Source organism: Medicago sativa, chromosome 8 (genome assembly GCF_051527215.1).
Source record: "Medicago sativa cultivar Bolivia chromosome 8, Bolivia_mono, whole genome shotgun sequence".
Lineage (NCBI taxonomy): Eukaryota > Viridiplantae > Streptophyta > Magnoliopsida > Fabales > Fabaceae > Medicago > Medicago sativa.
The window spans coordinates 61953414-61978625 of NC_140756.1; the positions used below are offsets into that span (position 1 = coordinate 61953414).

At 35.8% G+C, this 25212-nt stretch overlaps 4 protein-coding genes across 7 annotated transcripts; 1 reads left to right on the plus strand and 3 right to left on the minus strand.

Moving 5' to 3' along the window:
- Nucleotides 1–1041: 1041 nt before the first annotated feature.
- Nucleotides 1042–5236, plus strand: PHT2;1 (phosphate transporter 2;1). The gene is made up of 3 exons (XM_085739132.1): nt 1042–1957; nt 3451–3642; nt 4015–5236. The coding sequence occupies exons 1-3, from the start codon at nt 1211–1213 to the stop codon at nt 4822–4824; spliced, it is 1749 nt and encodes a 582-aa protein (XP_085595258.1). The 5' UTR covers nt 1042–1210; the 3' UTR covers nt 4825–5236.
- Nucleotides 5237–5580: 344 nt separating this feature from the next.
- On the minus strand, nt 5581–6489 carry LOC146900266 (uncharacterized). Its single transcript, XM_085739133.1, has one exon. The coding sequence runs from the start codon at nt 6487–6489 to the stop codon at nt 5770–5772; it is 720 nt and encodes a 239-aa protein (XP_085595259.1). The 3' UTR covers nt 5581–5769.
- LOC146900265 (Nucleotide-diphospho-sugar transferase family protein) lies at nt 5581–10559 on the minus strand. The gene is made up of 5 exons (XM_085739130.1): nt 10512–10559; nt 10060–10406; nt 8537–9494; nt 7718–7964; nt 5581–7424 (listed from the first exon to the last, which is right to left on the minus strand). The coding sequence occupies exons 1-5, from the start codon at nt 10515–10517 to the stop codon at nt 7009–7011; spliced, it is 1974 nt and encodes a 657-aa protein (XP_085595256.1). The 5' UTR covers nt 10518–10559; the 3' UTR covers nt 5581–7008.
- A 1233-nt stretch (nt 10560–11792) lies between these two features.
- Nucleotides 11793–25023, minus strand: LOC146900267 (cyclin-like protein). 4 transcript variants are annotated; one of them, XM_085739128.1, is made up of 12 exons: nt 24535–25023; nt 24399–24444; nt 22600–23028; nt 20500–20819; nt 20224–20415; nt 19960–20151; nt 19623–19691; nt 19361–19427; nt 18241–19252; nt 18110–18166; nt 12629–12703; nt 11793–12471 (listed from the first exon to the last, which is right to left on the minus strand). In XM_085739128.1, exons 1-12 carry the CDS (start codon nt 24895–24897, stop codon nt 12201–12203), a joined length of 3093 nt encoding a protein of 1030 aa, XP_085595254.1. In that variant the 5' UTR covers nt 24898–25023; the 3' UTR covers nt 11793–12200. The 4 variants fall into 4 exon arrangements, with proteins under 4 accessions (XP_085595254.1, XP_085595252.1, XP_085595255.1 ...); XM_085739126.1 differs by having other exon boundaries at nt 19861–20151; XM_085739129.1 differs by lacking the exon at nt 12629–12703.
- Between the last annotated feature and the right edge of the window lie 189 nt (nt 25024–25212).

Sequence of the window (25212 nt, forward strand, 5' to 3'; positions counted from 1 at the left end):
TAAGTTTAGTCACTAAAAAAAATTATTTTTTCTCTCAAATTTTTACCAAAAGAAAAGAAGAAGAGTTTTAAAATCACCCAAGTCACATGACATTGGCACCCCAATGTCACCCAAGTGTTACCCGTTCTAGAGACCAATATGTTAAAAAACAATCACTATAATTTTTACTTACATGAAATGTAAACAAAACAATAACAAAGAAAATCAAAATTGACAATAGCTATTTAGAAAAGCTGGACACAACATTTCAAAAAGCCAATTTTATTCATAATTGATTTATATACTAAATAGAGTAATAATGTCGTTTTCAATGTAAACAAATAAGTTATTTGCAAGAAACTCATTATTTGTTGTTGAGACTGAAAACGACAAATTAATACAAATAAATTTATCAATCATGTAGTAATATTTTTACTTTATTATTTATGCTAATTTAACAAATAAATTTGTTTGGGGTAGCTAAATATTTTTTACTTGAGGTAGCTAGATATAAAATCATACCCACTCATTCAAGAAAAATAATTTTTTTGGGGTAGCCTTGGCTACCACATGGTGCTGAAGGGCTACGCCCCTGATTAAGATATCTTATTAGTGACTAATCTTTATATAAATGTAACATATATCTCTCTCAAAAAAAAATATGTAGCACATTTTACCTGTGATTCAAAGAGAATCTTCAAAATCGTGTATTTCATTGCATTGCATTGCATACAACACATACAAAAATATAAACATGGAATCAACAAAGCAAACCAATCCATACACGTGTAACTCACATATACACAAAATGTCGTACTCTTTTATCTCTAGATAATGTTATGTAACAATTTCTCATATTTTTCCAAAATTTCAACCATATAAAAACATCAATTTCAACTATTTTTTCCCCTCAAAAAAAAAAAAAACTATTTTTGTTGCTATGATGGAATATGAAATATATGGTTGACAAAGATTAACAACATTACAATACCTCAAGAAGCTTCATGCACCACTCATTCCCTTATATTCTTCTTTAACAAAAATAATGCAAATACCAAAAATGCTTTCTTCCACATTCTTTTCACTCTTTCTTCACCATCTTCACCTACTTCCACCCTTTCTCTTCATTCATATGGCAAAGAATCTTCCTAAATAATCACACAAAGATTCCAAAAACACACACTTCTTTCACTCTAATTGTTCATTGTTTTTTTTATCTTTCCATCAAGAAATGAATTTGAATCACTCTTGTGGTTTTTCTTTAACCAAACATACAAAAAAAACATCATTAACTTCTTCTAATTTCCATAGAAACTCTTATATCTTTCTCTCTAGAAACACTTCACCCTTGTTTCTAAGAGAGTTTCTCCATGTCAAGCCTCTTCCACTTTCACCAAACATAGCAAAAAGTTTGAAAAACTGTAAACTCAGACACCCTTTTGCAAGCTTATCATCTTTTGCAGAAGCAGAAGGAGAAGAAGGTTCAAAAGAAGAAATTCAGCACAATGAACATCACCAACATGCTGCAACCGAAAACGGAGAGAATAACGATGAAGTATCAGGAATGGCTAAAGCATTTCACATATCATCAAGAACAGCTTCTGCTATAACAATATGTATAGTAATGGCTGCACTTGTTTTTCCTTTGTTTATGACATCTTTAGGACAAGGTTTGGCATTGAAGACAAAGATGTTATCATATGGAACACTTTTGTTTGGATTTTACATGGCTTGGAACATTGGTGCTAATGATGTTGCAAATGCAATGGGAACTTCAGTTGGATCTGGTGCATTGTCACTTAGGCAAGCTGTGTTGACAGCTGCAGTGTTGGAGTTTTCAGGGGCATTGTTGATGGGAACTCATGTGACAAGTACAATGCAGAAGGGAATTCTTGTTGCTAATGTTTTTCAGGGGAAGGATACTTTGCTTTTTGCTGGGTTGCTTTCTTCACTTGCTGCTGCTGGTACTTGGTTACAGGTAAACAAAAACAACACCGTTTCGCAATTTAGTACTATCTTCGTCCCTGAATATAAGAACTTGTTGAGTAAATTATGGAGATTAAGAAAATTTATAGTAGTATTAAGTTTGTTAACAATTGGTATTGTTAACCCACTTGGGTTGGGCTGGTGGTACTGACTTGGGACCTGGGAGTGTGCTCCTCCTCAAGGTCTCAAGTTCGATTATCCCTCGTGCCAATTCTCCCCGGTGCCAATTTGAGTGGCTAATTTAGCTTCTTAAAAAAAAAAAAAAAACAATTGGTATTGTTTTCTAAGTTTACCATTTATGAGAGAGGATGGATTTATATTTTCTAAGTTAGTTGCAAAAGGAGGCAAAGTAATTAGGTGTATTATGGTAAAGAAATAATTAATCAAGTTGAAAATTTGAAGGGGGACTTATAAAAAGGGACAAGAAATAATCAATTGTGTTCTTATGCGGAAGTTTTCAAATGGGGTCAAAACAATGATAATACAAAGGCCAATTTTTAAATTACACTTTAAAAATTTGCAATCTGGTTTTGTGATGTTGGAACTATTACTATAAGCATGTTGAGATAATTGATATGGAGAAAACTTTGAAGGAATCTAGAACTTAGGAACATAGTTTTAAATTGTGGAATGCCACGTCCAATGTGAGACTTTTAACACATACCCTTGACGTTCAGGACTGATAGTGGTGACCTCGTAGCAGATGGCTCAACGGATCTAAATAAGCTCTGATACCATCTTAAAATTTCAGTTGGGTCTAATTTAACTTTACAAAATCGGCTTGTGAGGGGATTATTACACCACTTATAAACTTATATTCAGAACATAGCTCTTCCAACGTAGGACTCTTAACAAAAACCTTGGTTAGGAATAGGAACATAGGACTCCCTAGCTGAAGAAAACAAGGAAACAATTGATTCTTTATTTTAGCCATTAGAAATGTGTCATTTGTATGACATTGGGGTGTTCCTTAGTTTACATTTTCTAAGTGTCAGATATTAGTGTATGCGGCTACATGGGAATTTGTCTGTATTTTCTTTATTATGCATTGAAAATATTAGTATATATTTTCTTTCAAGATCAATGTATCTCAGCTTTTTATTGCTATAGTTGGAAAGTAAAGGCCAAAAGGTTTCCAAAACAACAGCATCATTTTAATTAATAAATATATACTGATGAAACTAAATTTCTTTGAGATTTACATCCAAAGTTATCTCTTTTATGACTGAAGAAATTGAAAAAATTGAACTCAAATATGTGTCAGCAAGCAAAGACAAGACTTGTCTTGTTTCTCAACAGATACTCATTTTTTTCCTTGAAACAACATGCAGTTATTGAGTTTTCTGAGTTATTGAGGAAACTAATGTCATTATCTTTTATTTTTGGTCAAGAAAATAAGGAAAACAAAATGAATAAAATTATGCCTTAATTATGCAGTAACAATTCAATGAATTTAATTAGGTACTTGTTTTTTGTGCTATGCAGTTTGCATCATATTATGGTTGGCCGGTATCTACTACACATTGTATAGTGGGAGCAATGGTAGGGTTTGGCCTAGTTTATGGAGGTGCTGGAGCTGTATTTTGGGGTTCACTGGCAAGAGTGATTTCGTCATGGATTTTCTCGCCACTATTGGGAGCAGCAGTATCGTTCATTGTCTACAAATGCATTCGAAGGGTAAGCTCATTAATGCAACATTTATTTCATGGTTTGATAATGCAAAAGTCATGTTAGTGAAAATTATTCAAATCTGTTCATGCACTTTCTGTGTAAAAATGTTTCAGATCACCCAATAATGTGTGGTGAAATCATGTAGTTTGACAACACGAGTTGTAAAATTCGTCAAATGAAGTGGCAATAGATCGTTGGACGACAATGTTAAACTATTATGAACTGACAGTGGACTTGAATAATCTTTTGCTCTAGAAATAGCTAATATATAAACACTTGTTTGACAAGCTTTATGCTATAATCACTTAATTAAGGTGTTTATCTAAACAGATATGTTAGATTCATGCTCATTCAACCCTAATATTTTCCCCCATGCAGTTTGTATACAGTGCAAGTAACCCAGGACAAGCAGCAGCTGCAGCAGCACCAATTGCTGTATTTCTTGGCGTAACTGGAATTTCCTTTGCTGCTTTCCCACTTAGCAAGATTTTTCCAATAGCTCTAAGCCAGGCATTAGCTTGTGGAACCGTCGGGGCTTTCCTGGTCAACAGAACTATCCGTAAACAACTCGGACATCTTCTAGACAAGTCAAATACTCCACATCTGGAACCTGTCCCCCAAAACATAAGCTTCTTCTCTGATATTACAGGTCCAAAGGGTACTCAACTTGAAATAGTTTACGGAGTTTTCGGTTATATGCAGGTTTTATCAGCGTGTTTCATGTCATTTGCTCACGGTGGAAACGATGTCTCCAACGCAATAGGTCCATTGGCCGGTGCGTTAGCTATTCTACAAGGCGCAGCAAAAGGAGCTGATATAGTTATTCCGATTGATGTTCTTGCTTGGGGTGGATTTGGAATTGTTGCAGGACTAATGATGTGGGGTTATAGAGTTATAGCTACAATTGGAAAGAAAATAACAGAACTTACACCGACAAGAGGATTTGCAGCCGAGTTTGCAGCTGCATCGGTTGTTCTGTTTGCTTCGAAGCTAGGGCTACCGATATCGGGGACACATACGCTAGTTGGTGCAGTAATGGGAGTTGGATTCGCGAGAGGATTTAACAATGTTAGATCAGAAACAGTGAAGGAGATTTGTGCTTCATGGGCGGTTACTATTCCGGTTGGTGCTACCTTATCGGTGATTTACACGTGGATTTTGACTAAGCTTTTGTCTTATGTTTTATGAGTCTGCATTTTCAAGATATAATAGAACAGGTTATATGTATGTGGTTACTTAATTCAATTCACTAGCGCCGTCTTTTGAGATTAACTGTTTATTTGTGGTGAAATTTGGAGAAGAGGATCGGCAAGGGATGAAATTTTTGGTGTTTGGTTTCTATGTGAAGACTGTGATTGCAGAAGAGACTGATGAAATTGCAGACATGTTACTTTTCTGTAGCTAAGTTGAAATAATTTAGCAATCTTTGGACTTTGAAGGATGAAAATTCAGAGAAAATATTGGAAAAAAAGCTTCTATGCATGTACTTAATAAATTCATTTTAACATTTTTGTTTTTGCTTATGTGTGCTTTAAATCCATCTGTTGAAATATTCTTCAGTAATAGAGAGCACTGAGATTCAAGCTTTATCTTTTGATAATTTAACATGGTGAACCTTTGGCTTTTAAGATCTAGACAGTGGAGCTTAAATATGATTATATTTTTATTAGGCATAAGTATCAGTCGGTTTTGCCTGAAACCGCCCCCGAAAAAGCCGCAGGTGGAAAACTCCGGCCCAAGTCTGACCGTTTGGAGCATTGGTTTCGGCTGATTGGGTGTGTGTCGGGTTGTGAAGCCGGATTTATTCGGTTACCAACTGCAAGAAAGTTAAAGCAATAAAAAAAGTGAAGGTGTGAAATCTACTTTAACTTACCCCTTTTCTTCTCTCTAATATATGCACAAAAGTATCTTGTGCATAATTAGAAGCTTGTATAAAAAAGGGGAAAAAAGTTGGAAGATGTTTGGATTTTATTAACAAAGATGTAAAGTAACACTATCAATCTATTAGATCCATGGAGAGGAATCAGCAATTAACTTACAAACATAGTATCATAACAAGGAGTTACATAAAAAAAGTAAAAGGAAACAAAAAAACTAATATACAAAAAAAAAAAAAAAATCCAATATACAAAATCATGGAGAGAGTTCCTTCACAGCTGGAAGACTAGGTTTCCATCCCAAACTTCTATATTGTCTTGCCTTTGGAAAAGGTGGAACAAAATTTTTCATTGGTCTTAGGCCTCTTTTTCTTGAAGGTTTTGTTGGCTTCTCCTTAGGATTATTATAAAAGTTCTTTGCAAGCCTAAAAGAATCCTCTAAAACTTCTCCTTCCACTACATATTCATTCATCTTTGTATCCACTGCCATTCCCTCTACAACACCATTTAACTCTTTCATTTTACCATTCTCTTTGTGTTTGTGTCCATTGCTAGGAGACTTGGATTTTGTACCAAGATTATCTTTTTCTACCACCCCATTAGTCTCTTTGGTATGATCTTTCTCTGGATGTTTTCTTTTCAGCCTCTCAACATCTTTCAAAGATATTAAGATATACTTGTGACCAGGAAGCAAAAGATCTTCTTTCCATAATACAGATTGGTGAGGAGATTTGAAAACTTCTGGACTTGCAATACACATGCCTGGATACTTTGTCATCAACGCGTAAACAGGAACCGCGTGTCTATAAACATCTTGTTTTCCACCTGCATGAGCTATTTTAACAACAAAGTCCTTTGATTTGGAACTGAATTGATGATCCTTGTATCCCATGGTGTTTCCTTTCTTCTTACTTTTCGAGTCTTTGTTATCAGTGTTCTCTATGAAACCTAACGAGTGAACGACGCGTTTCAGCATAGCCTGCAATTCAAAGTTATACAATCTAAATGTTTCATCGTATTCTATCAGAAGGATATGTTAGGTAGAGGGTGTAACGTTGGCTATGTCAATAGTATTTAAAGAATTATTCTTAGTGTACTATGGCCGGCCGTTTTATGATTTAATATTTCTCATTAAATGTTGTGAAGATGATACCAATGCTTTGAACATGTGAAGACAAAGGGAAAGGAATGGATTTTGTTCCAGTCTTGTGAGATGAGAACAAAAATTCGTCATAGAATGGATAAGAAGGAATCAAGTAATTTCCTCAATATTAACTCCATGGTTTGGGATTTGGATTTGGTGCAGTAACTGCGTCAAGCAGTTTTCGATCTCAACCGTTCAATCTCAAATTAACGGCCAAGATCATTTAAAACTGATTTTGTTAATGCGTAATATAAACCGTCCGATCTCAGATTAACTGCCAATATTCTTTACTGCGTAGAAATGTGTGGTTTTCTTGCTGCGGGGAATCTGCGTCCATGGTTTGATACTATGCTAGCTCTGCAGACACATTCTTGTACTAGGATCATACTCCCATAAACCTGACAAAACTTGGCGCGTAAGTTTCTTTAGCCTTCCACTGATCCAATTATTGTGAATAATATAGCATCCTTTTTTTAAACATGTTGCTTTGACGGTTTTATCTTGCCACAGGTTTTGGTATGCGCCATTTGGAAAAAGGTTTCTGTCTAAGAAATGTACTATTACATTTGTTTCAGGTTCTACACATTTGTTATCACCGACACGGTTGGATCCTCCTTGTCCACATAATATGTCATAGAAGCTTGGTTGTTCAGATAAGCCTGAAGTTTCTGCATGTTTCACCACTTTCTCTATCGCTGCAATTGTTTGATTATCAGAATGAGCATAATAGAAGCCAGAGTTCAAACGTCTAGGTAGGTTTATTGGTCCTGCACAAATGAAACAATTGAAAAACAATCATTGTAGAAAGGGACTAAAAGAACAGAAAATTTGCAAAAAGGTGTCACAGAAGAGCTTATTTACAGATTATTTGAATTTATTCTATGACATATACACTTTTTTTTAGCGGTGCGACAAATACTTGCATAGTGTTGAAGATAGTTCATGACATGTTTATATGTTGTTTTCAGATTAAGTTAATAAGTTTTTCAAGATAGCTTATGAAAACACTTAATATATATAGTTAATATGATTTTCAAGTGTGAGATGCAGGAATAATTACCTTGTTCTTGGTATTCATCAGACTGTGCAACAAGAACTGCATGGCCAAAGGAGTTAAGAAAGGGAATAGGGTTTCTGAACCAATATGTATCAACATCACTAAGTAGTACATTGTAACCTAGCTTGAGTATCTTCAAAACAATTCTTGACTTCACTTTTGTCACCCTTTGGAAACACTTTGTTCCAAAGTGACAATCATCAAAACTAATATCACTTGGAGCTATTGGATCTTTGAAAACTGGAATTCCCTGCCATAGCAAAAAGTGTGTCAAGAATTTATAAGATCATTACTAAGATCAGAATATAAAGTTAAAAAGCATTCAAAATATATTCTAATCTTTGAATTTTTGTGATTTTTGCTTTGAGCCTATGTGAAATTGATGCGACTTTGTAGTTCAAACACTCGGTTTCACCATATGTCTCTCATTTTCATTCTGTTTGAACAAAAAGGAAATAGTTAATGGATTCAAAAGCCTACACTTGATTACCTTTATGCAAATCATCATAGTGTCGTAGGCCAATATAACATGCTTAAGAAAATCATTAACTGATTATACATTACCTATTAATATAAAGGGGATGTCAAGTTTTGGTATAACCATTTTTCCCAATTTTACCTTTCATCTAAACTATTTTACTAGTAATTGTATCATTATCTATCGAATCAAATACCTAAATATATTTAAATAATCGCAAAGAAAAAAAATGTAACTTTTGTTATTTTTATCGAGAAAACAAACAAATGGGCTAGCACGCAAGTTCTAAATAATCGAGTACTTTATGAAATAGTATTATTTTTGCAGAGAAAGACAGAACATACCTGCAAGACGGAGAATTGGTAAGTTTCCTGATCAAGGGCAGAGACAATAAAATTTTCAATGGACAATTTTCTTAATCTGCAAACCCAACTCATTAGCATATCCTTATAGCTATAGCCAGCAACTGTTAGTACAATTGTTTTATTTCTGTCTGCAGTGATAGACAAGAGTGATTCTAAGGAAAATGGAAGCTCTAAAGAGGCTGAAATTTTCTTCTGATCCTTTAGAGAGCAATCCAACATTCTTGTCATTGATTTCTGATGATCAATGCAATGCATTGCATTTTCTTTTAACCTAGAAGGAAAAAGCTTTTCCTTCATCAATTTCACTCCACTTAGGTGTCCGATTGGGTAGACAGTGTTGTTTTTGGTATCAACCATGATGTAACGGTTTTCAAAAGTCAAAAGTTTCGGTAGGTTTGAGTAATTAGCTTCACTATAGTAGAATGAGCCATAGTGTTCTCCTAAATGTGAATTACCAATGTATTCCCAGTCTCTATTTTCAACATCTAAACCAGTTGAATTTCCAAATGTAGCATTATTCAGATTGAAACTTGTGATGGTCCAACTAGCATCAAACACAAACCTGAACTCAGATGAAATAGCCTCATGAATTATCCAACTGTTATGTGTACCTTTACCATAGATGAAAGGTGGAAGAACTCCATTATGTAGAGGCATATCTTTGTTATTCCATGCCATGATCATTCTTTCTGCATTATAACAATGATTCCACTGCCAATTCTGTTTTGGTATTTTCTGCAGCTGAAGAATATTTTGAGCTGAAGCATTTTGAGGTGAAGCGACAAGAAGCCAATCAAGATCAAGTTTATAGACATGATTTAGGGTGGAGATGAATCCAGAAAGGATAACTGTTTCAGGATCAACGATGACAAATATGTCTGATGGGAATGAGCACGATTTCGCAATCATGGAATGGAAATAAGGACTGCCAAGGAAGCTGGATAAACAAAATATAGATTGGAAGAAATTAGTTTACGTTTCTCCTTTTACATCATCAGGTGTAACTAATACCTAAAATTCACCACAATGTACTATTGTTTTACATACATGAGTACATACCTACCTAGATACATACAAAATCAGAATCTTTGGAAGCAAACAGGTAAAATATGATGATGTTATTTGTCTTGCATGATATATAAAGATACCTCAAGTCTTAACCAATTTTTATATAGTACTATTTTGTGCATTCAAAAACCAAATTGGTGTATTCTTAAAAGAATACCACCAATTTATTTAGTACTAAATCGAAATATTGTTCAACAATTTCTATCATGGTTCTAAATTGTGGTCTGCAATACAATTGCGGCCTCGATATAGAGATTTTAGAAGTCTCTGCAACAACATCGCAAATGCAATTACGGTTGCATTGGCCGCATTTGTCTGTAATTTTCCACAATAACAAGGTTTGCAGTGTAAACACAACTGCAACTGCAATTTAGAACCGTGATTTTCATAATGAATACCAACTCATGAAGGCACATCAATGCTAGTTTGCTTACGTGAAATCGATGTCGGTATCAACTGAAACCTGGCCGGTATCAAAAGAACTTGCAAATGAGGCAACAGAAGGGTGTTGGCTGAACAAAACAATAGTAACATAAGGAGATAAAGCCAACCATGACCGAACAGCAAGCGTCTGTCTGGTTCCAGTAGAGTCCATAAAAGGCTTAGGAGCTGTGAATATGGTAATGCTAAGGTTTCTTGAATCCGAAACATCATTTTTATTGAGCTTGAAAATTCTGGTGTGATCCTTGTTGATTGAAGGTAATCTTTGTGTTGCATATAGAGAGAGAAGTATCAAGACAAACCCAGATAGCCAAATTGACCAAAGCTCCACATGAAATGCCTGTTAATCAAATGCAAGAAAAGTAACATGTTATGAAAATGAAAACAAGGATTTTGAAACACAATGAAGAATGCATATAAGGGAAGAGAAAGAAAAAAAAAAGACCTTCATGGTTTGTTTGTAATTGTATTAGTGAGAAAATTGTGTTACCACATTGTTTTTGTCAACTCTTGATGGGTTATTAAAATTAAGAAAAGAGAAAAGAAGTGATGCTTTAACTGAAAGAAAGAAATGCAATATTAACAAACAAAAACAAACCCACTAGGCCACTACAAAGACATGTGAAGTTTGACGTCACAAGCACGTTAACTAGGCTTCCTCTTGCTCCAAGGCTTTTCACTGAAGTTGAAACTTGAAAGAATATAATTGAATATATATAAAACAAATTGAATTTCAGATGGAAGAGATCACAATCTACTAGTCAAAAGTCAAAGCTGGCTCTTAAGCTCTGTGTTCAGTATAGTAAAGCAAGGGATAATACTTCAGTGACATAATGTCACGGTGACATTAAATCTGGGCCACACAAAAGTTTGTGTTGTGTGGCCCAGATGTGTTGTATGGGTGACATTAAATCTGGGCCACATAAAGGTATGTGTTGTGTGGCCCAGATTTAATGTCACGGTGACATTATGTCACCAAAGTGCCACCCGTAAAGCAATACTACTATATTATTATTCAAAAAAATTAATAAATTAAAAAACGCATAAACAAACTTCAAGAGTAAAATCGAAGTTAACGTGGTCAATCCCAATGCATAATTAAAGGAATGGATGGGGACAGATAAACAAAGGAGCCATGCATATTTGCAACCTAGAAACAAAATCTATAGTTTGTATGCATGATTTCTTCACAAAAAATATGGGAATGAACATAGTTAATGGATTATGATTATGGATTCTCTCAACAGCATTGCGTATTGCAGAATTCACTGCGTACTTCTATGAACAATGAAGGGGAAAATACGAAGAGAATGAATTAAAAACACATTTCAGTGATTCAGCTAGCAGATCCAGCAAAATTTGGATCATTTTCGTATCCCAGAATACGTCAGCAAACTTGAGCAAATTTATTATATGCATATAAATCCAAATGAAGATAATTCAAATTTTTATCAAAACAAGTTACCACACATTTCAACGACCAGCCCAGTTTAATACAATATAATTATAACACTATAATTAACTCTATTAATTTGGAAAAGTAGTCATTGCTACTCGAATCCTCATACCAGTAACGAAAATCATAAGCTTCATCTTACCCTGCAATTTAAAAATTGATCCACTCAACTCATCTATTCACTATTTACTAAGTTGGATTGAGTATCAGTCAGACAGCAGTAAGAGGAGGGAAATATGAGAAATGGGTAGCAATTTAATGAAACAAAAGTTATCTGAAACATTCCTCTAATGGAATAGGCAAAATTTGGATTACAATCTCATCTATTAAATTTGTCAGTGGGGATTTTAATATCGGTGGAACTTAAATACATAACAGAATTCTATCAAAAGATATAGCTTGGAACTGTCAAGTTTTTTTACATCAAATCAAAACATATTCCACACATATCCAACTCTACCGGAGTTTTATACCAGTTCTTCCCAAAGAAGAGTAGCAGATCAGGAAAGCAACTGTATCTTTATGTTGAACCTACAAAAATAGGGCAAGTCGTCATCCCCAACGATAGTCCTTCCAAAGACCATGCATAACAACCTTAGCCTATCTTCCATAACTATGTTCTCTTGTACGAACCCGGTAGAAACATCAACAACTGTCATCAACAGCTGTCCTCGCCGTTCACCTATGCCGCCGAACTGGTGATCTGGATCTTGACCTATGCTGCCGAACAGGAGATCTGGATCTTGACCTATGCTTCCGAACAGGTGATCTTGACCTATGCTTCCGAACAGGTGATTTAGATCTTGATCTATGCTTCCGAACAGGTGATCTGGATCTTGACTTATGCTTCCGAACAGGGGATCTGGATCTTGACCTATGCTTCCGAACAGGTGATCTTGATCTTGACCTATGCTTCCGAACTGGTGATTTGGATCTTGACCTTCTTACCCTGCATAAAAAGGAAACCCTGTAAATAAACAAGGCACAACTGTAGTATAAATGGGAACCCGTACAAATTCACCTGAGTAGCTTATATTGTTATATGATGATGGTAGTTTGTCTCAAAAATATAAACCTTAAACATGATTAACTTAATGGCAACAAACCTGGAATTATCAAGAGAAGAATAGGGAGAATTCCCGCGATGAGAACGCTTGCTATGAGGAGACCGCGAAACTTGTCTAAAAATGAAACCACCGTACTGACTTGGTGAGTTTAAAGTAAACGAAGTTTATAAAAAATAGCTCAACCTGTGTAGTGTCAACACTCCCATTGGAAGCAACCTACTACCAAAAATCTAATTTGTTTCTAATGATATAAATGTGCTAGTGTTGTTATTCTCCATCCTGGTTACACTCATGGCATAGAAACCCTGACAGTCTAAAATAAACAAATGCCACATATTTGTGCACAAAGTTTTAAGTTTCTTGGGTTTTTTTAATATTGTATAACAGATGGCAAACAAATAAATCGAGAGATTGCACACAGTAGAGTAATTAATGCATGAAGATGTTTATTATTCCGAACATAACAACTTGTACAGCAAGAAAATCATTCCATTTAAAAAGCAATATATATGATAATAGGACTTCAAGTTTTCAACTACAGAAACACTGAAATGATTAAATCAGTGGTATAAAATATCAGCTTCTGGATCCTCAAACTGCCAAAAATCATAGCTAAATGCTTTTGCGGAAACAAGGTTCAAAATAAGTCAACTATCATAAGTTGGACAAAATTCAAGTATCAACAATCTTTAGGCAAACTCACTACTTTGTAATAGTAATCTCTCAAGTTGCAATAAGATGCAGGGGTAAATAATGATGTTTTCGCAGAAGAGTAAAACTGATCATATACATGTCTGAAAATACCTTCTTTCCACATTTAGATAACTATCATAAAATATTGATATTCAACTAAAAAATTATAATCTCCCAAACAAGTAAATAAATGATAAACAATTAAATATATAAAAGATGTTAGAGGGCTGAAGTTAAAGTCCATAAACAATGCAGGATTAAATATATATTTCTGGTCTTGAGATAGCAACATAGTACTTCGGTCAAAAGATCTGGGGGAGGCAATCATGACCCTGAGCCTTAAGTTGTGAAAAGACTGACCTAGGGCTGGAATCAATAATGGAAAATGCAGAAAAGCAGGCAAGTAGCTTCAAAACTCAAACAGACATACAGAACGAAAGTAAAGAATTGCATTATGACTAATAAATTGTGTAGGGGTGGGCAAAAAGAACCATGAACCGAACCGAACCGCGAGAACCGAACCGAACCGAACCTAAAATAACCGAACCATTATAATGGTTCACGAACCGAACCGTTAATTTATTAACAGTTCTTGAACCATAACCGAACCATATTGAACCGAACCGAACCGTTTGAACCGAACCAAACCATATAACTCAGTTGGATTATTGAGAGTCTTATTTTTCACTGAAGTCTGAAACCAAATCAAAATCCATCTCAACCCTAAATTTTCAGAGAACCAAATGAAACCAAATCAAAATCCTAAATCGATGAATATATTCCCAAATTGATGAACCCTAAATTGATCTCAACCCTAAATTGATGAACATGATTCCTAAATTGATGAACCCTAATCAATCTCAACTCTAAATCGTTCCTCAACTTTTCTCATTTTCTGAAGAACACGTTTTGGGTTTCTGAAATTCACCATCTTCAATCTTCACCTCTTCAATCGAAGATCACTGATGGCGAGTCTACCTCTTCTCCTCATATTTCTGCGACAGTGAGCTCACTTCAATCGAAGCTCATTCTTCTGGGACTCTAACTTCCATCTCTTCTTCACAATCTTCTCTGAAGAATCTAAGGTACAAATTAGCTTATGGGTATGCTTGTTTTGGGTTTCTAGGGTTGATTTTTGTTTTTGATTTTGGCTTTGTCTATAGTTTCTGGGTATGCTATTATTGCTGAGAAAATTTGTATGGTAAAAAGCATATTATGTAATCCTCCTAGCTTCTGTTGTTTGTGTAGTGTTTGTGTGTTGTTCGAAAGTTATGTTTATTTACCTTTTGTTAAGTTGATAATAAATTAACTGATATTGGACTTGCGAATACAGTGCATAGTTATTGATCAATTTGTTGATAAAACCTACACAGTTTAACTAATTATTTAGAAAATGTGAGTTAAGCTTTGACCCATTTTAACAACATACATAGGAACATTAAACGTAAGTTAAAATTTAGTTAAAAAAGATAAACTGCTAAGTATTGGTTTATAGAATATATTAGTTCCTTGTATGAATTTAGTTACTGACATGCTGTTTGATGTCTAAATGCATGAATTGGTGTAAATTCTACCTTGAATTCCATTTAGTTTGTCTTATGTGCATAAATTTTTTATTGCATTGCTGCATCTGTTTATGCGTTTCTTCATTATTTCTGTCACATTCTGTTGCAGCGTATTTTCTGCATTTTGTTACTGCTACTACTGCTAGAAGCTTTCATTAACTCATCATTAAAACACATAGACTATAGCCAATTTAGTCCTTGTAAGACTTGGATAATCTAATTAAGTTATGGTCTTCATTATTTCTGTCACATTCTGATCTGTTGTCCATTTTCTTGTTATACAGATGTCAGATAATATCTTAGACTTCACAGTGCCACAAGATACGTCGAATGAAGTATCACATGAACTTGAATCTAATGCTGAACATGATGTTCAATCTACTGGCAACACTAGTAACAAGCGGTCTAGTGTGTGGGAACATTTCACAGAGGTACCCGGCATAGGGGAAAATGGAAAGAAAAAGGCTAAATGCAATTATTGCCCTCAGCTCATTGTAATTAGTGGGACAAGTGGTATGTGGACTCATCTAGGAAGATGCACTAAGTATAACAATGGTGACACCCAAGGGACCCAATCAAGGAAAAGGAGAAAAATCGTTAAAGAGGGTCAAGTTGTTTCATCTCCAAGCCATTCAAAATTTGATCAAGAGGCTTGCCGAGCGCAATTAGTGAGAACTTTTGTGTGTGCCGAGCTCCCTTTCCGCTTTGTGGAACATGAGGAATTTAGAAAGTTGTTGATTATCTTGCAGCCTCGATTCGACATCCCCTCACGATATACATTGAGGCGTGACATCTGGGCGCTCTATATTGAGGAGTTGGGGAAATTGAAAAAAGTCTTGAAGAATTGTGGTAGAGTAAGTTTGACAACAGATACATGGACATCGAATCAAAACTTAAGCTACATGAGTTTGACCGTTCATTTTGTTGATCGTGAATTGAAGCTGCACAAGAAAATCATCAACTTTTGCCAAATCACGGGTCACACGGGAGACATGTTAGGTAAATATGTTGACACTTATTTGAGGGATTGGGGGTTGTATGGTAAGATATTAACGGTAACAGTGGATAATGCCAAGGCAAATGATGTAATGATTCGATATTTGCATAACATGATGAGTTCTTGGGACAATCACGTCCTAAATGGGGATTATGTTCACATGCGATGTTGCACGCATGTATTAAACCTTATTGTGAAATCTGGCTTGAAGGAGGATAAACAAGGGTCTATTTCAAAGATTCGTCATGCTGTTAAATGGGTCAAATCCTCGCCATCTAGATTGGAAAAGTTCATGATATGTGCTTCTGATGAGAAAATTCCATACAAAGGTGCTGTTGTACTTGATGTTGACACTCGTTGGAACTCAATGTATTCAATGTTGACGGTTGCCTTGAAGTATAGAAAGGCCTTTCACAAGTTAAGCATACGAGAGGTCACATTTCGTCGAGAAATGGAAGAGAAAACAACTCATGGAATAACAGATGGAGATTGGGACTATGTTGAATCGGTGCTTCCCTTGCTTGAGTTGTTTTATAAATCCACAATTCGTTTGTCTGGATCTTTGTATGTGACAAGTGCTTCGTATATGGCAGAGGTGTTCACCATTGGGAAAGGGATCAACAAGCATATGAGTAGTACAAATAAGTACATCATGGAGACTGTTAGTAGGAACAATCATGTTTTCACTTTAGAGCCTATATTACAGAAAGTAGGAACAATTGAAATTTTGGTTGTTACACAAAGCAGTTGTTAAGTGAGGATGAACATCTGGGTGATAAATTTATTTCCTTATTTTTTTACCAGAACAGAGTAGTAATTTACTAATTTACACAAGTTTTAGGCTACACATGCCTATTTCTTTTGCATATTTGTTATAGAAATTTGTCATGTTCGTCCTAAAATGAAGCATGGATTTTTTTTTGCAGGTTCTGTCTGGTAGCGGTTGATTTGCTGACAAATGCAGGCGGATCTCTGAAGCTCCTGCATTATTCTGGGATATTGGAATTATATTTGAGTTGATTTGAATTATTTAATGGATAATCATGTACCAGAGTTGTTTTATTGGTTTTTATCAGTTTGGTTACTCTGTAGGGCTTAAACTAGACTAGACTTGCTGCTACCATTTTGGTCTTTTCTGTCTATTAAACATGTATGTTGGATATTACTCTTGATGCTGTTATCATGGCTTGAATTTGAAAAAAAGGTGTTTTTAGCTCTATAGCTAAATTTGGATTTGAACTTGCGATTTGAGTTGCTGTAAATAGGGCTGGATTAGTGATGAGTTTGACTATGTTGGTAATTGTGATTTTGCCAAATTTCGAAATGATTAACCACCTTGTCCTCAATAAGATGAAAATTATACTTCAATACAAATTTAGGTTGTAATGCTTGGGGCACTTGCTCAGATTCGAATTTGTGACTTAGGTGGTGTTTGTGATTTTGTTTATAAACTTGTAATTAAAACATTATAAATTACAGTACTTAAAATCCAAAACATGATTGGAAACGGAGGTTCGTGAAAGATATTATTACTTCATATCTTTCAAAAAATAATCGATAATAATTTTCATAATGTAATTTTTATTTATTAATATATTTTACCGTATTTGTGTAATAATAATATTAATATTAATAAAAAAATTATATTCTTAAAAAAAAGTAAATAAAAAAATATTTTGCATTTTGGATATAAAAAAGGATAAAAAAACACAATTAAATTTGCAAAAGGATAAAAAAAAATACATTTCGGTTCAAAATATTGGTTTGGTAAAAAAAATAATAATATTGGTTTGGTAAAAAAAAAATATTGGTTTGGTAAAAAAAAAATATATTGGTTTGGTTTCGGTTCGGTTCGGTTCGGTTCATAGGGAAGAAAACGGTTAACCGAACCATAACTTTGGTTCAGTTCGGTTAGCTCCATACTTGAAACGGTTCGGTTCGGTTTTCCCGAACCATTTCAAAATTTCGGTTCGGTTCGGTTCGGTTTTTTAGGTTAACCGAACCATGCCCACCCCTATAAATTGTGTATCCTAATCATGCCCTGCCCACTTTAAGACTAAATTTCAGCACATCAAACTAAGACATGATGTTTGTTTTACCAAAATGCTATTAATAACCAGGGAAACAAAACGATACACTATCAAATAAAGATAATACTATAGCCCATATACATAAACAGCTCATCTACACATCTGACAGATGCTCTGAAATACATATTGATATTGCAAACCTGAAAAAGGTAAGGAGTCTCTTTATAAATAATACCTTCGTTTAGACCTGACTGGAGATGGTGACAAGTCACGTTTCCTCGAACGCAGCTTCCTGCAGTACAAAAATGAAATTAGGCAACATATGACAACCAGACAAATGAAAGGCAAATGGAATCTGTTCTGGACCTTTTTGAGCCATCTGAGCCTTCACCACTTGAATCATCGGCGTGATTATGATCCTTGCTGGTTCTACCTCTACTGCTTACTGACGACGAACGTCTTCTTTTGTGCCTGTCGTGGTCACTAGCTTCTCTTCGCCTAGATTTATTCTCCCCCTTATCCTTTGTATGTTCCTTTTTCCGGCTAGTATCTTCGGTACCTCTGTGAGGCTTTTCTGCTCCCTTCCTATCATCCTTGACATCAACATGCGAGGACCTTTTCCTTGATTCTGATTCCTTTGCCTTCTCCCCATGCCTATCATTGTGCTCCTTCACTCTTTCTTTTGACTCACTGATGTAATCTGTTTGTTCCTTGTTCTGATTTTTTTCATCCTTTCTTCTTTTGCTCTCATCACCTTTTTCATCTGGCCTGGTCTTATGGCCACTTTTTACCTCCTTAAAATCCTTCTCAGAAGAACTCTTGTCGTGTCGGTCATTTTTTTCTGATTTTCTTCTGCTTTCCTTTCCTAGATGATCATCCGTTGCTTTCTCCGCGCCATTCTGTTCACGCAATTCAGATCTTGGCACCCCTGACATGTCTTTCGAGCTAAAACCATTAAACCTATTGTGGCTTCTTTCAATTTCATCAAGCCCATTATCCCTAGCATCTTTAGAAACTACATTGGAAGAATCTGAATGATCAGATTCTTTGGTCATCTTAGCATCGTGTGATTGATCAATGGCAGCACCATTGCTATTTCTTGATAGTGATGAGTTGGTTTTGGCGGTATTATTCACCATATATGCATCATCTTTTGCAGGAGCGGGCACAGTGGAACTCTCAATTTCATCATCGGCATCAGAACCATAATTTCCAAGACCTAAAACATCTCCAGGAGAGCTGGAATTAGAATTTTCATTGGCACCATCATTCTCTGTTTCCTTTGCTTTAACTGGAACTAAAACTTTAGCAGTTGCCTTAGGAACCGGTGCAGAGGGTGGAGAGATAGATGCCTTATGGTTTGAAGTGCTAACACCCACTGGTGAAACAAAAAATTGTTAGAACTTTCAATACGTAATACTCCATAGCTAGCATCTAACCATTTGTGTGTATGGAAGATAGAGAAAATTAGAAGGATCAGGCTTACCTTCAGCAGTCAGATCGTCTTCACTGAGAACTTTGGTTGCAATTTCATCAAACAATTCATCAGTAACCTAAGGAAGAAGCTATAAAATTAGAACTGTAATTTTTTTTTTTTTCTGCTACAGACGTATACAGATGTTATTCGTGAATTGTCGTGTCTTATTTAACATTTTTATTCCACCAAAAAACAGATGTTAAACAAGACACAACAATTCATTATTAAAAAAAAAAAAAAGACAACAATTCATGTTTCAAACAATGCTTACCTTCAAAAGAACTTCAGTAAGAATTTTTTTTATTTCTTGGTTGATTGCTGCAGTTCTAGCTACTTCAACCTGATCATACATATTACATATGTCAGATCAAATCCGAAGTGGATGGACATTCAATAACAAATGAAGTGTGTGTGTGTGTGTGTGTGTGTGTGTGTGTGTGTGTGTGTGTGTGTGGAGAGAGAGAGAGCTTATTTTTATGGTTATGGTAAGAAATAGTGAAGAAGCAAACCTCTTCCTCCTCTTCATCCTCAGAATGAAGTGTGTGTGTGTGTGTGTGTAGAGAGAGCTTATTTTTATGGTTATGGTAAGAAATAGCGAAGAAGCAAACCTCTTCCTCCTCTTCATCCTCAGCTGATCTAGACGAATCAATACTTTTACTGTCTGTCTCGTCATCAGCCTTCACATATGATTTATCAATGCCATCAACCACAAGTGTTTCTTCCACTTTTGGATGATCGGCAGAAGGAGCAGCAATGACTGTTTTCTTTATTTCCTCTCTAAGCCAGTTAGGGACTGACGCCTGAAAAATAATTCCAACATGAGGTTTGATGTATCATATGCATCAAAGCACTAACCTTCAGAAATTACTTACCTTCTTGGGACGTTCAGGAACACCAGAAACACCATATGCATCAGCAGAAAAAGCTGCAGTAGAATGAATTGTAGCTGCTGTGTTAAGGGAATAGGGTGCACCATTCGGTGGAATCGTTGGAGGGTGACCAGGTCCAGGAAACCTTCCATATGGTGCTGCTACATGACCAGGAGTAGTAATAGAAGGATCATGCTGTTAAATTAACCAAGTGTCAGGTGTATCAAAAGAAACCTACTAGTCGACTAGAAAAAAACAAAATGTGTCAAAATTTATAACCTGTGGCCCTGAGGGATGACTTGGATGTATTGGTGGATAACCAACACCAGGTGCCACTGGAGCCCCCCAGTTATTCATTGAAGAACCAGAATCATGATGATTATAAGTTGATTGCATTTGCAGGTCACTGTCACGACTAAATGTAGGTGCAAAATTTAAAGGTTGATCTGCAAGATTGATAGACGAGTCAACAGAATGGCTGTGAGATGCAAACGATGGTGCATGCATTGATGGTTGCCCATGGTATTGTTCTTGAGATGAGGAACTTGGCAAAGACATCATTGCATACGATTGTTGAGCCTGATCAGCTGCCTCTTTACCTGTAAATCAGAATTCAGATTGAACATGGAATTACAAATGAGGGAAAACAGGAATCGCTGAAGTTCAAGATAAAGCCTCCAAGTCCAAGAATCATGCTCTCAAAGGGCATGCTTATATTCATCAAAGCTTAGTTATCTTTATAAACCCTCTCTCACCGATAATTCTGACGACTAGCAGTTTTAAAATTCATCTTTAGAAAGAAAATATTTAACACTCGTCTAATAATCATAATCATCAGATACAAAATAAAGAAGCACTGATGGCGGGGGGCGGGTTCTACCCAAGTCTTCTTCAAATGTGTGAAATGAGTTAAATTTTGCAGGTAAGGCGGTGTGGTGCTAAGAAATATATTGGCTCACACAATCCCTATATCATCTTACAATCAACAATGTACAGGAAACAATAAGATGGCTGACATAAACAAGTAGTCTTGCACCCCCTTATAAACAACTTGTTTGAAAGCTAGCTAAGCACCAATGCACATTGAAGTGAATAATGAATTTTATGATATTGCTATATAGCATGACCATTTCATTAGGACTTCATTTATTACGGATATTGACTTGTTATTTTAAAGCACTAGGAAATGTGGGAAAAAAACGCAACTATTCCTAAATTTGAGCCACCCGCATGCCTCAGCTCAACTAGCACATAGATACAATTCCAAACTATTTTCTTGACAGGAATCATGTGGTTTTAAATATGGTTCCCAATATTTCCAAACATAAAAGTAGACTTTCTGTTAAAACAGTTTCAGATCTACTTGTTTTGTTGTGTTACAAAGGCATGTCAACGGACCCAGACCTACATGAGTAATACATAAATGTATTCCAGTGTTTCAATCTCACTTCCAGAATCCAGAGTTCCAGATACTTTTGTTTCCTTAAGCTTTAGCGTTTCTCTTGGAGGGTAAGTTATCATCCCCCACCCTGGTAATAATATCTTTTTCTGCCTAAAAAAATTATAAAATCATACTTGTCGTCTAAAGACAAGAATTATGATAGCCTGATAGCATATGTTTAAAACGATATAAGGACGATAATGTGCAGAAGTTGAAAGAGATCTCTCTCATGGTTATCAAACCATGAATCAAATTGAAAATTGGAAGACCTATTTTGTCAGTCCTGAATCAAAATAATTCATGAGTCATAAGAATCGTAGTCAACTTAAAAATAGCAGATATATTTTAAACATAATAAAATTGTACAATTACGTAAAGATATAAATAATATGTTTCCTTTATATGTACATTTATTATTGGGGTTTCTAATAATGTTCCTTAGTTCAACATTAATTACTAGAACCATAATTTTTATCAACCAGCCCATTGGTTTCTCTCTCCAAAGCAGCTGTCCCAATCATTAGTCTGTTGTGTCTATATCCATGTGGGCCTCAGGCAAAGCGACAGCTATGAGGTAATATTTTTGAAGACCTCCCAAACAATGACATTCCAGCCACATCAACCCAACACTAACTCGGTTCATCACCCCACGATAGCAGTTTGGCTCCCACCCAACTCTTAAGATCTGTATTGTTGGAAACAGAACAAAATCGAGATTCCTACTACTATTACTATTCCGGCACAGCTCTAGCAATTCCGCAAGCGAATCCAATGACAAAATTAAACTAATCCAACTACCATGAACTCTCTTCGAACCAAACTTTAACATTATCACATTACAAATACTACAGTATAGAGAAATTTTAGAATATTATCAATGAGTGATTGCCACAGAGCTTCACTTGCAATATCAATATATTAAATAAATAAATAATTACCTGCAACAGAACTATAACTAGAAGGTACCTCCTGCGGATGAACTGATGGAATTGTAGACAAGTTTGCTTGTTCAAACGAAGTAGTTGGATCCCCGACGCTGGTCCCGTCTCTGGTACTGTATGAATGTCCATCTGAAGTATAAGCTGCCTCTAAATTGGCAGATGGAGCCTCCTGGGAATGTCCTGAATTTCGCTGCATAGATGGATCTACGAAGGAAAATTGTTGATAGCCTGATGATGAATGAGAATGGTTTTGAACATCGGTATAACGTGGGTCTACAGACTGCTGATATGGATCATGATAATGGGTTTGCTCTGGCAATCTTCCAGCAGGCGAATAATGTGGTTGTGGATGCTGATTATCCATTGCAGACTTAGCATCAGCCCATGCTCTGGCCTTGGCAGCCCAATCTTCTTCATTCGTATGGGCTACAATCACGCCGTTATGGCAAACAAAAAAACAACACTCACTAAATTAAGAAATCATATATAAATTTGGTATGGAAGGGGACCATGTTTCCAAGTGACCAAATAGTACTTTAAAAGTATCAAGAGACACATGTAGCAAACCAAAACAATACGCTGCACAGTTATATCACTTCATACATTCAATGACAACATGCCAAGCCAATTATTAGTAATACATGTTAGGGAAACACATAATATGCTGTGTGAAATAGCGTATAGCATAACGGTAACGGGCATATAGTGGGCGCCGCATAGCTGTTGAAATAAGTCAATTATAGATAAAAAAAAGGCACACTGCATAGAAATCATAAAGCGAATGGAGGCAGGGCATAGCTTACATATTGAAAGATTTACGTATTACAGGGATAATACTCATTGACTTTTCAGTTTTTGTACTTTAAAATAGGTCCTATCTGACAGAGACACGTGTAGATTCTTCAGTTTTATCAATTTAAAACCCCTAAAATTCTCTTTTTTCTACATCAGCTAGTAGAAACTGGAATAGTAGCCACTAGCTCCCAAGTAGTAAAACTAGGATAGTGTCGTCGTTTTCATAGTGGATTCAACAAAATCCACTATGCTATAGTGCTGCTATCGCTGCTATTTGACAACACTATTACAAACTTCAGTTGAAACTTGGTTTTGATCACAATATCCTTACTCCTCTTTCTCATACGCAGACATGTATCCCTTTTGGTCGATATTCAGTATCAAGTAACAGATCACAATAATTTCATTAATAAATACAAATGAAACACATTGTGAATCATATTTCTAAAACGACAAAACAATGCACTCGGCCAAGATAAGATCACTGTCTCTGTAGCACTAACACTTCTGATCAAAGGTGGGTGTCCAGTGTCTCACACCAATGTGATTACATTGAATTATACCTTTTTTTCAAATTATTATCGGTGTCGATGAGTGTGAGTGTCGTGTCATGTGTTTGTGCTTCAATGATCACCATAACTCAACTAACATAAAACAAAAACCAACATCTCATCACAATAATACATGCATTTTCATTGTTTTCTTTTTCCATTTGCTCTTAAAATGCTTCCTCTAAAGTTGATGATAACTTCCAAATCCTATAAACTTTAACCTATACTAACAAAAATCAAAACCCTGACTCTAGTAAAAAAAAAAAGAAAAATTAAGAAAACAAAGTTCTTGGCAAAAGCATATCAAAACCTCTATAGCACCGACACTTCTGATTGAAGGCAGTCCGGTGTCCGACGCATGTCAGTGTCTAACACATGTGATTACAATCAGTTATGTAAATAATTACTGGTGCTGTGTCCGTGTCGATGCTTCATAGATCAAAAACAAACCTGGATACGCTTGATTTAGAGGCCAGCCAGGGTTGTTGTTCCATTCCTATAAAAAAATCAAATAATTAACAAAATCACAAGTATCAAAAATGAAAAAGTGTAAATGAAATAAACCCTAATTAAGAAGAAATTTCACCTGAGGATAAGGCTGAGGAACGTGAGAGTGAGGCTGAAACTGCGGCGGAGGAGGAGGACGAGCATGATGATGAGGAGGAGGTGGCGCCGGAGGTGGAGGAAACTGATTAGGATGGTATGCATAAGGATTCGACTGCGGAGGAGGGGCCGGAGCTGAAGGAGGAGGCCACTGTTGCGGAGGTGAGGGGGTTTGGTACTGAAATTGAGGGGTGAACCAGGGACCTTGTGGAGGAGGAGGAGGCGGGATTTGATGAAACTGGTGATGTTGTTGTTGGTGAGGATCCGCCGTGTGTGGCGGAGGAGGTGGTGGTTGTGGTGGTCTCATGTAACCACCACCGTGAGGTTGTTGCTGATACGAATCCATTGAATGTGATGCGTTACGTTTTGATCGCGAAACAAGAAATGAAGGGTGAGAGACGCCGCTTGTGAACAAAAACCCCTTTTTTTCTCACTCGATAAAGAGTTCTCTTCTTTCTGAATGGGAAAAATTAGAATGAGCTTAGCTCGACAGAATCAGAATGGCTTTTTTTAATTTTTACAAAAGTAAATTAATTACATCTAATCTAATCTTACTAATTAGAGAGGGATTATAGTGGTCAAATTTTTTTTTTTTTTTTTGACAAAGAGAGGGATTTTAGTGGTCAAATTAAAAGTACACATTATGTTTTACAATATTAGT